General features: G+C 41.4%; 1 protein-coding gene across 1 annotated transcript; it reads left to right on the forward strand.

Moving 5' to 3' along the window:
- The first annotated feature begins 1,474 nt into the window (after positions 1–1,474).
- cmc1 (C-x(9)-C motif containing 1) lies at positions 1,475–11,242 on the forward strand. Its single transcript, XM_029656478.2, has 4 exons — positions 1,475–1,583; positions 2,168–2,260; positions 9,670–9,760; positions 10,273–11,242. The coding sequence occupies exons 1-4, from the start codon at positions 1,565–1,567 to the stop codon at positions 10,391–10,393; spliced, it is 324 nt and encodes a 107-aa protein (XP_029512338.1). The 5' UTR covers positions 1,475–1,564; the 3' UTR covers positions 10,394–11,242.
- Positions 11,243–16,140: the final 4,898 nt, after the last annotated feature.

A 16,140-nucleotide genomic window follows, 5' to 3' on the forward strand; every position in this document is an offset into this window, starting at 1 on the left:
CTCTGTCTGATAGATGTTTATATCTGAACCTCTGTCTGATAGATGTTTATATCTGAACCTACAGCCTGATAGATGTTTATATCTGAACCTACAGCCTCTGTCTGATAGATGTTTATATCTGAACCTACAACCTCTGTCTGATAGATGTTTATATCTGAACCTACAGCCTCTGTCTGATAGATGTTTATGTCTGAACCTACAGCCTGATAGATGTTTATATCTGAACCTCTGTCTGATAGATGTTTATATCTGAACCTACAGCCTGATAGATGTTTATATCTGAACCTACAGCCTCTGTCTGATAGATGTTTATGTCTGAACCTACAACCTCTGTCTGATAGATGTTTATATCTGAACCTACATCCTGATAGATGTTTATATCTGAACCTACAGCCTCTGTCTGATAGATGTTTATGTCTGAACCTACAGCCTCTGTCTGATAGATGTTTATGTCTGAACCTACATTCTCTGCACATACACATGATCTCACCAACGTACTGCTCCACAACCATGCTGCAGACAAACACACACACACACACACACACACACACACACACACACACACACACACACACACACACACACACACACACACACACACACACACACACACACACACACACACACATCTACCAGTGGAGGTGACAGACTTGCTGTGGTCCCATTTTGCACCCAGCTCCTTGTCTCATGGTCGTCTCGAGAAAAAAAAAAGCAGCTGCACGTGATTTCTCTCTCTGGTATTTTCTTTTGATGGAAGAAGGGGGGAAGAAAAAAACTAACTCTCTGCCACCCCACCTTTCCTCTTCTAGTGGGCTGAAAGGAGACGTGGTGTTTAATGTTGAGAGGACTGTGTGAGAACTGACGGAAAAACACAGACAGACAGACTGACTGCCTGACAGACAGACGGGCCCTCTGCTTCTGTTGTTGTTGTGGTGGTCCAGGTGTGACGTCCATTACATTTCAGACCTGTCGGTAGATACACCAGACACCGATACACAAACACCTGTGGGCCTCACATGACTTCCAGACTGCCAGTCTAGAGTCTACAATGGGCCTACACTTCACAGGTGTGACTGTGGTCAGCATCCAGCATGTTGCACAGCGGCTGTGAAGAAGACACTCCAGCACCACCTTGAATGCAGCTGTGGTCAAAGCTGAGGTACTTCTAGGTGAATGTTGTTATTTCTATCTTATACCAAGTTGTTAACACCAAGTACTGGAGGATGAAAGCCTGTTGGATATCAGGTGAGCTGCCACTGTCAACTCTTCATTTGTTGTTGAAGACAATACATCGACTTATTCACTTGGTAGATCCAGTCTCATTTAAAAATGATAATTGAACCATTATTTAACTTGACAGTTATGCGTGATGGACAATGTAATACACGTTTTTAAGTTGTACACGCTTCCAAACAAGCCCGTTGTAGTTTAGAGTTGTGGACAATTGTGGGGGTTGTAGTTCGTTCCACAGTTGAGTGACGCACCCGGAAGTAACGTGGTAAAGAAGAGAGGTCACTTTGCTTCTGTTTTGTAATGTTTTGATTCAGCAACACTGCTGATAATTATGGAAGCAACCAAATCAGGTATTGTATAGACAATATGTTGAGTATCATTTTCCTATGTCGCTTTTACGGCATCGGTATAGTTGTAAAGCATCTGTAGAAAAGTGTGTGGTCATACGCACATCTTTGAAAACACAACGTTAGGTTCTGGGCTAACAACGTCTAGTGAACAACAAGAAGGCCCCGCCGCACACTGTCAAAGCTCCCAATTCACCGACAACGTTTCCATCCCGACCCGGATCTTCGTCGAATCGAAACGTCGTCAGTAAAGCGGTGAATTGGGAGCTTTAACGGTGCAAGTGTCGTAGCCGATTAAACTTGAATTTATAACTGAGTTTTATTCATCTACAAGTCACGTAGCTGTCATTTTGGATATTTAGAGAGTTATCTACGTCGACCTCTTAAATTGTTTTCTGACATACAAATGTTTTAGCTATTATACTTCTAATCTTGGACGTTCATTGTTTGCGTCCTCAGAAACGACTGGGTGAGCTAGATGTTGTTAACTAGCTGTTTAGCTAGCTAGTTTGATGAATATGCTAGCCCTGGTACAGCAGGGTAGCTATGACGTGTGTGTGTGTGTGTGTTATTGGGTTGTGTTTCAGAGGAGCCTTTCCTGAGGCATGTGGAGACGGATGTACTCATCCCCAAGATGATGAGGGAGAAGGCCAAGGAGCTCTGTGCTGAAAAGGTTACAGGTGAATATCTGAGATTTAATAAAAACTTGTGTTAGCGAACCTGAACAAATGCTTAGGCTTTAGGTCAGCGGGGTTACAGTCTTGTGGCACCCAGGCTATATGGGCTGGAACCCAGGCTATATGGGCTGGAACCCAGGCTATATGGGCTGGAACCCAGGCTGTATGGGCTGGAACCCAGGCTATATGGGCTGGAACCCAGGCTGTATGGGCTGGAACCTAGGCTGTATGGGCTGGAACCCAGGCTATATGGGCTGGAACCCAGGCTATATGGGCTGGAACCCAGGCTATATGGGCTGGAACCCAGGCTGTATGGGCTGGAACCTAGGCTGTATGGGCTGGAACCCAGGATATATGGGCTGGAACCTAGGCTGTATGGGCTGGAACCCAGGCTATATGGGCTGGAACCCAGGCTGTATGGGCTGGAACCCAGGCTATATGGGCTGGAACCCAGGCTGTATGGGCTGGAACCCAGGATATATGGGCTGGAACCCAGGATATATGGGCTGGAACCCAGGCTATATGGGCTGGAACCCAGGCTATATGGGCTGGAACCCAGGCTATATGGGCTGGAACCCAGGCTATATGGGCTGGAACCCAGGCTGTATGGGCTGGAACCCAGGCTGTATGGGCTGGAACCCAGGCTATATGGGCTGGAACCCAGGATATATGTGCTGGAACCCAGGATATATGGGCTGGAACCCAGGCTATATGGGCTGGAACCCAGGCTATATGGGCTGGAACCCAGGCTGTATGGGCTGGAACCTAGGCTGTATGGGCTGGAACCTAGGCTGTATGGGCTGGAACCCAGGCTATATGGGCTGGAACCCAGGATATATGTGCTGGAACCCAAGATGGTCACAGAGATACAGTTGAAGTCAGAAGTTTGCATACACCTTAGACAAATGCATTTAAACTCAGTTTGTCATAATCCCTGACATTTTAATCCCAAGTAAAAATGTCCTGTTTTAGGTCAGTTAGGATCACCACTTTATTTTAAGAAAGCTGATTTATTTCAGCTTTTATTTCTTTCATCACATTCCCAGTGGGTCAGAAGTTTACATACACTCAATTAGTATTTGGTAGCATTGCCTTTACATTGTTTAACTTGGGTCAAACGTTTTGGGTAGCCTTCCACAAGCTTCACACAATAAATTGGGTGAATTTTGGCCCATTCCTCCTGACAGAGCTGGTGTAACTGAGTCAGGTTTGTAGGCCTCCTTGCTTGCACACGCTTTTTCAGTTCTGCTCACACATTTTCTATAGGATTGAGGTCAGGGCTTTGTGATGGCCACTCCAATACCTTGACTTTGTTGTACTTAAGCCATTTTTTCACAACTTTGCAAGTATGTTTGGGGTCATTGTCCATTTGGAAGACCCATTTTTGACCAAGCTTTAACTTCCTGACTGATGTCTTGAGATGTTGCTTCAATATATCCACATCATTTTCCTCCCTCATGACACCATCTATTTTGTGATGTGCACCAGTCCCTCCTGCAGCAAAGCCCCCCCACAACATGATGCTGCCCCCCCGAGCTTCACGGTTGGGATGGTGTTCCTCGGCTTGAAAGCCTCCCCCTTTTTCCTCCAAACATAATGATGGTTGTTATGGCCAAACAGTTCTATTTTTGTTTCATCAGACCAGAGGACATTTCTCCAAAAATTACGATCTTTGTCCCCATGTGCAGTTGTAAACTGTAGTCTGGCTTTTTTATGGCTGTTTTGGAGCAGTGGCATCTTCCTTGCTGAGCGGCCTTTCGGGTTATGTCGATATAGGACTCGTTTTACTGTGGATATAGATACTTTTGTACATGTTTCCTCCAGCATCTTCACAAGGTCCTTTGCTGTTGTTCTGGGATTGATTTGCACTTTTCACACAAAGTACGTTCATCTCTAGGAGACAGAACGCGTCTCCTTCCTGAGCGGTATGATGGCTGTGTGGTCCCATGGTGTTTATACTTGTGTACTATTGTTTGTACAGATGAATGTGGTACCTTCAGACGTCTGGAAATTGCTCCCAAGGATGAACCAGACTTGTGGAGGTCTAAAAAAATAAATGTCTGGGGTCTTGGCTGATTTCTTTAGATTTTCCCATGATGTTAAGCAGAGGCACTGAGTTTGAAGGTAGGCCTTGAAATACATCCACAGGTACACCTCCAATTGACTCAAATGGTGTCAATTAGCCTATCAGAAGCTTCTAAAGCTATGACATAATTTTCTGGAATTTTTGACAGAGTATTAATGGATACCTCCCCTGTTGCGTATATTTGTGTTTTTCTGTTGCGTTCATCTGGCTGGTCTGAAAACCAGTCAGAAGTAGATGACCTGATGAAGGGGAAAAAAAGACAGTCAAGGCATTTTCTATCTCGACCAAACCTGATATGGTGGTTTAAATATGAATATTCCTCTTGATACACTTCCTCTTTTCTGTCCCCAACGCCTTTTTTTTTTTAAATAGCAGTGTTAATGGTGCCTTTATTATAAGGAGTATAGGCTGCTGATCTGATTGTGTTATAACCTCGACACGTCGGCCTAACAGAAACGTCTTCTCCTTTTTTACAGGAAGATACTTGAAACAGACTGCAGTTAAATGGTTTTTGTTAACATCTCTAAATTGACTTTATGCTGCTGGCATCAACATGGTTATTTATTTTCAACCATACGGAGTCTCTCTGGGTCTCTGCTGTAATGTTGTTGCAGGGCATTTCCACGGCAACAGAGAGATGCTGAGACTCCGATTTTTTTTTTTTTTTTCACCTCTTTAAGGAATACCTAGGATAGGATAAAGTAATCCTTCTCCTTCTCCCCCCTTAAAAGATTTAGATGCACTATTGTAAAGTGGCTGTTCCACTGGATGTCATAAGGTGAAAGCACCAATTTGTAAGTCGCTCTGGATAAGAGCGTCTGCTAAATGACTTAAATGTTAAATGTAAAAAAAAATGTATGTCAAACAAAAAAACAATGAGTTAAACAAACCATTACAACTCGATGCATAAAGACTTTTAACAATTTCCATTTTTTTTTTTTTTTTTTTACAAAAACACATTTTCTTGAGGAACAGTGCATGGCACCAGCAGCACAAACTGTCAGTCTGTTACCAAAATGTACATCTGCACTGTTTAAGTAAATGTTATTTTTTTGTTGTTGTAAAAATATTACTTAGAAAATCGTTAAAAGTAATTGCGCATAGAGGTGTATTGTTTTTTTTTTTTTTTAAAGTTAGCAATCATTGTTTGTTTTTTTTGGCATCCATTTTAAAAGTGAAAACGGCTCTGCATCATTCTGTTACTGTGGGATTGCCCAACAGCAACTCTTGGTGCTGCATAGGTGCTTGGATTGTGGTTAGGCCTAAAGTCTGTCCTCTTCATCCTCTGAGGCGGCACGCCTGCTGCTGCTCGCCCAGAGAGACACAGCCCTCGAGGTGACAGGGCTGTGGAAATCCCCTTCTGGTCTCCTCTCTGCCCCCTCATTTTCACACCTCCGCCCCAGCTGCTGTATTGCCTGCATACTACTCTATTTGTATTACTGATGCCTGCAGTGGCTGTTTGCTCTGGTTCTGCCCTGGTTCTGACCTGGCTCTGCCCTGGTTCTGACCTGGCTCTGTCACACGTGTCCTCAGTACTGCACTGATTAGATCAGCTACTTCAGAACAGTCAGCTCTCCGTATCTCATCACATACAGTGGGGAGAACAAGTATTTGATACACTGCCGATTTTGCAGGTTTTCCTACTTACAGAGCATGTAGAGGTCTGTAATTTTTATCATAGGTACACTTCAACTGTGAGAGACGGAATCTAAAACAAAAATCCAGAAAATCACATTGTATAATTTTAAAGTAATTAATTTGCATTTGGTCCTGGTGAAAAGTAGTGCACTATATAGGGAATAGGGTGTCTGTTGGGAGGCTGCCTCTGAGATCACTGTCACTATGGTCCTTTCTGTCATTGTGTTGGGTGACTGCTGATGTGTGATGGGATACCCCCCCAGTACAGTCCTCTGAGATCACAGTCACTGTGTTGCGTGACTGCTGATGTGTGATGGGATACCCCCCCCAGTACAGTCCTCTGAGATCACAGTCACTGTGTTGGGTGACTGCTGATGTGTGATGGGATACCCCCCCAGTACAGTCCTCTGTGTTTCTGTTCTGCTGATTTACATTAGTCACACTGTTCTGCCTCGTCAAATTGCTTCTGCAGGTTTTCCTGCGTTGGGATGAAAGCAAGTCGTGGTGATAATCACGCTGATCAGAACAGGGAGATTATTATGATGGGTTTGCATCCCAAATGCTACCCTATTCTCTATACAGTGTACTGCTGTTGAGCAAGGCTCTGGTCTAAAAGGTTGTGCACTTTGTAGGGGTTAGGATACATTGTCATTTTGGGATGCGTTCCATTGTTGTTTATGAGATGCTGGAGATGGGGGGGGGGGACAAGGCTAATTAAAGTCTGGCTAACAGCATGAAGAGACGAGGCCAGGACCCTTCAGCACCTCTTTAACACCACCAACACAATGGCACCTTTTCATCCACAACACCTTGATATCAGTTAGAAAGGATTGACAGGGAATATCTTGGTGTTTTTAGAAAATCTCTGTAGTCTAACTCAGTTAGGCCTAATGGCCAACTCCACCTCTGTATGATTCACTTTGCACTCAGCTGTTTGTCAGGGTCTCAACTGCTTTTTGGCAAATATCATGTCTTTTTTTTAATGAAATGGTTAGAAAAGGAGAGTCTTTGTTAAGTTGAACATCTCAGCCCTAAATGTGTCTTCTACGGTCAAACTAAAAGAGACACACCGAGTTCTGTACCTTCATTCAGGGTAACTATAGACCTGGTTGGTTTACAGAGTTCTGTACGTCATTCAGAGTCAATATAGACCTGGTTGGTTTACAGAGTTCTGTACCTTCATTCAGAGTAACTATAGACCTGGTTGGTTTACAGAGTTCTGTACGTCATTCAGAGTAACTATAGACCTGGTTGGTTTACAGAGTTCTGTACGTCATTCAGAGTAACTATAGACCTGGTTGGTTTACAGAGTTCTGTACGTCATTCAGAGTAACTATAGACCTGGTTGGTTTACAGAGTTCTGTACGTCATTCAGCGTAACTATAGATCATTAGTGTTGAGCGATTTAACAGCCATTTCCTATTTCTTATGGTTATTAAACAACTACTTGACCGATGTCGGTTCAATTACTTGAATTCCATTTAGTTTAGTTTTTGGGGAGCCCAAATAATTAATGAAAGAAATCAGACTAAAGACCGTACAGTATGGGGAGCACATAGAGCTAGATGGCCTGGCTGGCTGCTAATGCCTGAGCAGAGATCAGATCACTTTAAAGAATAGTCATCAAATGAAAACTAAGTAAAATACGCAACTGAAATATTTGATTTTTTTCATTGTAATTTCCTGTTCTATTGATGTCTACCCAATGTGGGCCTGACCGAGACAGACAATATCATATATATATATATATATAGACCTCGTTGGTTTACAGAGTTCTGTACGTCATTCAGAGTAACTATAGACCTCGTTGGTTTACAGAGTTCTGTACGTCATTCAGAGTAACTATAGACCTGGTTGGTTTACAGAGTTCTGTACGTCATTCAGAGTAACTATAGACCTGGTTGATGTCGACCCAACGTGGGCCTGACAGAGACAGACAATATCATATTTTCAAAGTTTTGGAAATGGAATGTTCTCCATTTTCACTAAATCATTGTAACATTATTTCATAATACGTTATCAAAACCGAAATCGAAAACCGTGATGATTTTTTAAATAAAATGCAACCGAAACTGAACTAACCTCCAAAAAGCCCTATTGTCTCAGCTCTATTCTATATGTATGGCCTCTCCTCTGTGTGAATAGAAAGCCTTATTGGCTCAGCACTATTCTATATGTATGGCCTCTGTGTGAATAGAAAGCCCTATTGGCTCAGCACTATTCTATATGTATGGCCTCTCTTCTGTGTGAATAGTTTAGATTGCTGCTCTTTTCCATTCATATTAATAGCCAGATAGGCCTGGTCTGTGTGAGAGACCGTTATAATGGACCGTGCCAGACAGATAGGCCTGGTCTGTGTGAGGGACCGTTATAATGGACCGTGCCAGACAGATAGGCCTGGTCTGTGTGAGGGACCGTTATAATGGACCGTGCCAGACAGATAGGCCTGGTCTGTGTGAGGGACAGTTATAATGGACCGTGCCAGACAGATAGGCCTGGTCTGTGTGAGGGACAGTTATAATGGACCATGCCAGACAGATAGTTACACTGGTGCCAATGTGGACAGAAACACCAACCACAGGTATGAATAGATATGATGAAGTCTCATTTTTTTACCTCAGCCTGGTGGAAGAGGAGACACTGGGGCTGTGGTAAGATAAGAGGCCTGTCAGTACCCACTGCGGTAGTATCTACTCTGACCAGGCTTGTCACCGTGTGGCAGAGACAGTATGGTTGGCTGTCCCCTCTCTCTCTGTCTGTCTGTCTGTCTCTCTGTCTCTCTCTCCCCCCTCTCAGCCTGTGGCTCCTCTCAGATTGGCAGAGGGGGACAGATTTGAAAGAGACATGACCTGTTTAGACTGGGGCTCTTACCCTGGTTGCTTTTTAAAAGGCCCTTGTCTTAACGGTATCATAGCTTGGGAATCCAAACTGAATCACGCTGCGTTTTGCTAGTGTTTTACTTTCACTAATTCAGTCTGGTTTTTCGTGATTAAGTTTGGATTTCAAGACTACTCTGATCCACTGGCTAAATCTGTGTCTCCTTCCATCTATCTGGTTTCAGTGTTCAACCACTGTTGTAAAGAGACTGGTTTCCTGATGGTGGTAATTTACTGGCTAAATCTGTGTCTCCTTCCATCTATCTGGTTTCAGTGTTCAACCACTGTTGTGAAGAGACTGGTTTCCTGATGGTGGTAATTTACTGGCTAAATCTGTGTCTCCTTCCATCTATCTGGTTTCAGTGTTCAACCACTGTTGTGAAGAGACTGGTTTCCTGATGGTGGTAATTTACTGGCTAAATCTGTGTCTCCTTCCATCCATCTGGTTTCAGCGTTCAACCACTGTTGTGAAGAGACTGGTTTCCTGATGGTGGTAATTTACTGGCTGGCTAAATCTGTGTCTCCTTCCATCTATCTGGTTTCAGCGTTCAACCACTGTTGTAAAGAGACTGGTTTCCTGATGGTGGTAATTTACTGGCTAAATCTGTGTCTCCTTCCATCTATCTGGTTTCAGCGTTCAACCACTGTTGTAAAGAGACTGGTTTCCTGATGGTGGTAATTTACTGGCTAAATCTGTGTCTCCTTCCATCTATCTGGTTTCAGCGTTCAACCACTGTTGTAAAGAGACTGGTTTCCTGATGGTGGTAATTTACTGGCTAAATCTGTGTCTCCTTCCATCTATCTGGTTTCAGCGTTCAACCACTGTTGTAAAGAGACTGGTTTCCTGATGGTGGTCAAGTGTCGGGATCAGAACGCTGCCCTGAAGGAGTGTCTGACCGTACAGTGAGTCAACTAACTGTTGTTCATACTGACTCAGTGTTCTAATGATAACTGTTGTTCATACTGACTCAGTGTTCTAATGATAACTGTTGTTCATACTGACTCAGTGTTCTAATGATAACTGTTGTTCATACTGACTCAGTGTTCTAATAACTGTCGTTCATACTGACTCAGTGTTCTAATGATAACTGTTGTTCATACTGACTCAGTGTTCTAATGATAACTGTTGTTCATACTGACTCAGTGTTCTAATGATAACTGTTGTTCATACTGACTCAGTGTTCTAATGATAACTGTTGTTCATACTGACTCAGTCACCACTCTCTCTTACAGAGACTCAGTGTTCTAATGATAACTGTTCTTCAGCTACAGAGACTCAGTGTTCTAATGAGTCTTCTGTTCAGTCTCTCTCTGCTACAGAGACTAATGATAAGTCTTCTGTTCACCACTCTCTCTCAGCTACAGAGACTCAGTGTTCTAATGATAACAGTCTTCTGTTCACCACTCTCTCTCAGCTACAGAGACTCAGCGTTCTTCGAGGAGTGCAAGCAGGAGTACATCAAGGAGAAGCTGGAGTTCCAGAGGACAGGGGTGGCAGCTAAGAACCGCTCACAAAAACTACCAACCAGCATGTAGGTTCCAAATTGACCCCTGACCCCCCTGAACATGTTGCTTCCACCTGTCCAATCCTCTCAGATCTACAGGATTGGTTCGGTAGCAGGGGCTAGGGGTCACGGAGGGTGGCAGGGGGAGTGAGGGCTACTCACAGGGCTTTACAGTGTGTGTATTGTACATCCGGTTTGGGATGCTCATTGCCCCAACGGGAGGAACTAGATCAACGAAGGGGCAGGAGACAGGAGGACATCCTAGGCCCTAAGTGACCTGTGTAACGACTACGAGGCAGGTTGGCAAGGTGTGTCTAAAGGCCTCCGTTCACCTGTATGTAGGGAAAAGGAATCTCTTACAGATACGTGTCCTCAACAGAGTCTCTCTGGTTGATCTGATCTCACCGCCATGATGGAAAATCACACTGTTCCTCCTATTTCAGAATGATCAATAAAGTTTTGTTGTTGATGCTGTCTTTCTGCTCTGCAGTTTGTATATTTATGAAGAATTATTTCTGTCAATGCTTTGGAAGCGTTTTCATGTTGAGTTTGTTAGCAACCAATACTGTCCAAAGTGAGATTGATTCCAAGGATATAAGACCTGTCCAAAGTACATGAATAATATTCAAGGTGTTGACATCCCAAACATCCTCCACTATGAGAATGTTCCGGAAGGTTCGTAATTATACACAAGATTGATACTGCATAGAGGCTCTGTCCCGTAATTAGAATTCACCGGTGAGTTGCCGTAACTACTGGTGTGATGACCGGTGAAGCATTATGGGTAGAGTTGTTGTTAAAAAAAGGTCTGATTTTTAATATAACATTTGACTTGACATTGTGTTAACGTACATATAAATAAAGACAAACAGATCTTCTAGCCTCTGTGTGTGTGTCTGTCTGTCTGTCTGTCTGTGTGTGTGTGTGTTGGGACTTCTGCTTTTTAAACCATACAGGTAATGACAAGTAATGACTTCCAGGTTCACAATCATACTTGTATTTGTTTTGTTTTCAATGTCCCTTGAAAAACCTATTTGTCTGGGCTTGTGACTGTACCTCCACACAGCCTTGATTTATACCGTTTTGTGGTTCGCTGACTCTCACCCAGATCTCATCTACCATGTTTATATTACATGTGTTAATCTCTATTCATTGTATTCATACGAGCCTGACGCTGTGTGCTACCAGACTGGAATAGCAACACAACGAGCCGTGGCAGGGCCCATTTCCAGTGTTCGGCTGTCAAAGCAAGTAGTCTCACCCAAGTGAGACGATTGTTCATGAAATATCACACCCGATATCTGCCTATCATAAGTATTCACCTCCTTGGATTAAAATGGATTGAATTGTTGTTTTTTGTCAATGATCTACAGAAAATATTCTGTGAAAGTGATTTTTTTCTTTCTTTAAATATTAATGAAGAAAACCCGAATATATTTTTTATTAGATAACTATTCACTCCCCTGAGTCAATACACGTCAGAAACACCTTAAGCAGCGACTACAGCTGTGAGTCTTTCTGGGAAAGTCTCTAAAGGGCCGATCTCGATATAGGAATTCATGCCTTTCCACACAGTAGCAGAACGTGCGCACTCTGAATACATTTCATTCAACCGCTGAAAACCCATCCCACTTGGTGTCCAATAGATTTATTTATTTTTTCGTGGAGTTTTCATTCAATAAGAGTTTTCAGTACATTTATCTTAGCCATCCTTTTAAATACGGTGTGCAATTTTAATTAGAATTTAGTTGACAGACACTAGAATACATGGAGAGAACGGGGTCAGAATACAGGAATCAAGGGGAGAAAAAACCCATCTATTCATATTCGCTTCCGTTTCAGGACCAACTAATAGATTTAAAAATACCCTTGATCTTCAAGATTATTTCGGCACATTTTAGGTTTAGGAAAGTATGCGTGTATATATTTAAAAAACACACGTTTTGGAGAGCCTTTACGCGCGAAATAGGTTGATAAATAAAAAAAATAGTGGTTGAATTAATCCTGAAATGTCATATTCAAGTTTAATCCATAAAATATCGGAAGGTGGTGAAAAGTGTACAATAGGGGTTGAACAATAGTCCTATAAATGTACCCTGATCCTCACTAATGGAACTGTATGACCACAGCCGCGGTGAACCGAGCTGCCAGGCTCCAGGTTTAACCTGCTACGCTACGTGAGTTCCGTAATGATTCAATAGGCTACACGTCCCAAATCATTACACAACGTTAGTCTAATGTCATCCACACAAAGTTAGTCTAATGTCATCCACACAACGTTAGTCTAATGTCCACTAACTCTAGCGACGCCCAGGAACAATTTACAAGGACGTGACAGAGTATGTAAACGGAATGGGAATTATTTAATTTTTTAAAAATGTATGTGGGTATTACTGACGTGGCTCTCGATATTCGCTAATATTCAACATGATACAAATTGTAAAATAAAACTGAGAAAAGCCCGGACATAATCAAGACATTCGAAAGCGCAAACACAACTCGGCAGGTTGAGCCCTACAGAAGCATGTAGCTTGGATGTCCACATTTCATCCATGCAAATGATGAGGGCACATCATAAAAATAAAAAAAGTAATGGCGAAAGTATTTATATCCTATTTCACGGTATAAACGGGACCGCAATACACGTGACATGATTTTCAGTTTGGCTTCCATATATATGGCTGGTTTCGCATTCGTCTCCAGGGATCATAAGGAAAACTAATCTAAAACAATTGATATGTATATTTACAATCGCTTTATCCAAATGGATTACTCATTTACCTAGGTTTTATCAATAGTTCTTATCAATTTATAAATTGTTTATAAATTTATGAAGGCATAAAAGGGAATTGCATTCCATTTAAGAGCTTAACTCGAGTCAGAACAGAATCGGGATTTATTGAGTTTTCCACACCTGGATTGTGCAATATTTGTCCGTTATTCTTTTCAAAATTATTCAAGCTCTTGTCAAGATGTTGGGTATCATGGTTAGACAGCATTTTATAACTCTTGCCATATATTTTCAAGCAGATTTAAGTCAAAACTGTAACTTGGCCAAATTCACATTTTCTTGGTAAGGAACTCCAGTGTAGATTTGGCCATGTGTTTAAGGTTATTGTCCTGCTGAAAGGTGAATTCATCTCCCAAGTGTCTGGAGGACAGCAGACTGAAGCAGGTTTTCCTCTAGGATTTTGTCTGTGCTTAGCTCATCCCATTTATTTTTATCCTGAAAAACTCCAGTCTTTAGCCGATGTTAAGCATACCCATAACATGATGCAGCCATCACCATGCTTGAAAATAAGGAGGCAGTTACTCAGTGGTGACGTGGATTTTCCCCAAACACAAGACCGACTACTATATTCCTTGGTGGAGTCACTACAATGTTATCGATCCCATCCTCAGTTTTCTCCCATCACAGCCATTGAACTCTAGAGCTGTTTAAAAAATAAATAAATAATATGGGTCACAGAATCAAGTGTTTTAAAAATCGTCATGACGACATCCCCCGAGCAGTTTCCTTCGCATCCTGCAGCTCAGAAGGATCACTATCTTGGTGTCTGGGTGATGTAATACATCACCCACAGAATAATGATTCACTTGACCACGCTGTGATTGGTTCTTGTTACCCCATCCACCAATCACTGCTCTTTTCTCTATGAGGCTTTTGAAAAGCTCTCTTTGGTCTTTTTGAGTTGAATCTGTGCTTGAAATTCAACACTTGACAGGAGGGACCTTCCAGGTGTTGTATGTTGTATTATTCCAGACAGAGTCCATGGGATTTGCAAAGACACATTTTTATTCCTGTACTAAATTGAGGCCTAAATAAAAGGGGGTGTATACTTTAGCAACTAATATTGATTAGCTATAAAATGTGTATTCATCTGTAAATATATTTGTAGAATTCTTTTCACTTTGACTTTATGGAGAATTTTGTGCCGATCAATGATAAAATAAATAAAAATCACAATTAAATCTGTTATTAATCCCTCGTGGCAACACAGCAAAATGAGAAGAAATCCTAGGGGGGTGAATACTTCTGATACCTACAACTATACTACTTCTGATACCTACAACTATACTACTTCTGATACCTACAACTATACTACTTCTGATACCTACAACTATACTACTTCTGATACCTACAACTATACTACTTCTGATACCTACAACTATACTACTTCTGATACCTACAACTATACTACTTCTGATACCTACAACTATACTACTTCTGATACCTACAACTATACTACTTCTGATACCCACAACTATACTACTTCTGATACCTACAACTATACTACTTCTGATACCCACAACTATACTACTTCTGATACCTACAACTATACTACTTCTGATACCTACAACTATACTACTTCTGATACCTACAACTATACTACTTCTGATACCTACAACTATACTACTTCTGATACCTACAACTATACTACTTCTGATACCTACAACTATACTACTTCTGATACCTACAACTATACTACTTCTGATACCTACAACTATACTACTTCTATACAACTACTATACTACTGATACCCACAACTATACTACTTCTGATACCCACAACAACTATACTACTTCTGATACCCACAACTATACCTTGATACAACTATACTACTTCTGATACCTACAACTATACTACTTCTGATACCTACAACTATACTACTTCTGATACCTACAACTATACTACTTCTGATACCTACAACTATACTACTCTGATACCTACAACTATACTACTTCTGATACCTACAACTATACTACTTCTGATATACAACTATACTACAACAACTATACTACTTCTGATACCTACAACTATACTACTTCTGATACTACTTCTGATACCTACAACAACTATACTACTTCTGATACCTACAACTATACTACTTCTGATACCTACAACTATACTACTTCTGATACCTACAACTATACTACTTCTGATACCTACAACTATACTACTTCTGATACCTACAACTATACTACTTCTGATACCTACAACTATACTACTTCTGATACCCTACAACTATACTACTATACTACTTCTGATACCTACAACTGATACCCACAACTATACTACTTCTGATACCCACAACTATACTACTTCTGATACCTATACACAACTATACTACTATTCTGATACCCACAACTATACTACTTCTGATACCTACAACTATACTACAACTATACTACTTGATACCTACAACTGATACTGATACCTACAACTATACTACTTCTGATACCTACAACTATACTACTTCTGATACCTACAACTATACTACTTCTGATACCTACAACTATACTACTTCTGATACCTACAACTATACTACTTCTGATACCTACAACTATACTACTTCTGATACCTACAACTATACTACTTCTGATACCCACAACTATACTACTTCTGATACCCACAACTATACTACTTCTGATACCTACAACTATACTACTTCTGATACCTACAACTATACTACTTCTGATACCCACAACTATACTACTTCTGATACCACAACTATACTACTTCTGATACCTACAACTATACTACTTCTGATACCTACAACTATACTACTACTATACCTGATACAACTATACTACTTCTGATACCCACAACTATACTACTTCTGATACCTACAACTATACTACTTCTGATACCTACAACTATACTACTTCTGATACAACTATACTACTTCTGATACCTACAACTATACTACTTCTGATACCTACAACTATACTACTTGATAACAACTATACTAGGGGTGATACCACAACTATACTACT

Source organism: Oncorhynchus nerka, linkage group LG14 (assembly GCF_034236695.1).
Source record: "Oncorhynchus nerka isolate Pitt River linkage group LG14, Oner_Uvic_2.0, whole genome shotgun sequence".
Classification (NCBI taxonomy): domain Eukaryota; kingdom Metazoa; phylum Chordata; class Actinopteri; order Salmoniformes; family Salmonidae; genus Oncorhynchus; species Oncorhynchus nerka.

What these genes read in the sequence shown, in the direction of transcription:
- cmc1 (XM_029656478.2), top strand. An exon ending in CTGTGCTGAAAAGGTTACAG is followed by an intron (nt 2,261 to 9,669) that starts GTGAATATCTGA and finishes ATCTGGTTTCAG; the next exon opens with CGTTCAACCACTGTTGTAAA. An exon ending in AAGGAGTGTCTGACCGTACA is followed by an intron (nt 9,761 to 10,272) that starts GTGAGTCAACTA and finishes ACTCTCTCTCAG; the next exon opens with CTACAGAGACTCAGCGTTCT.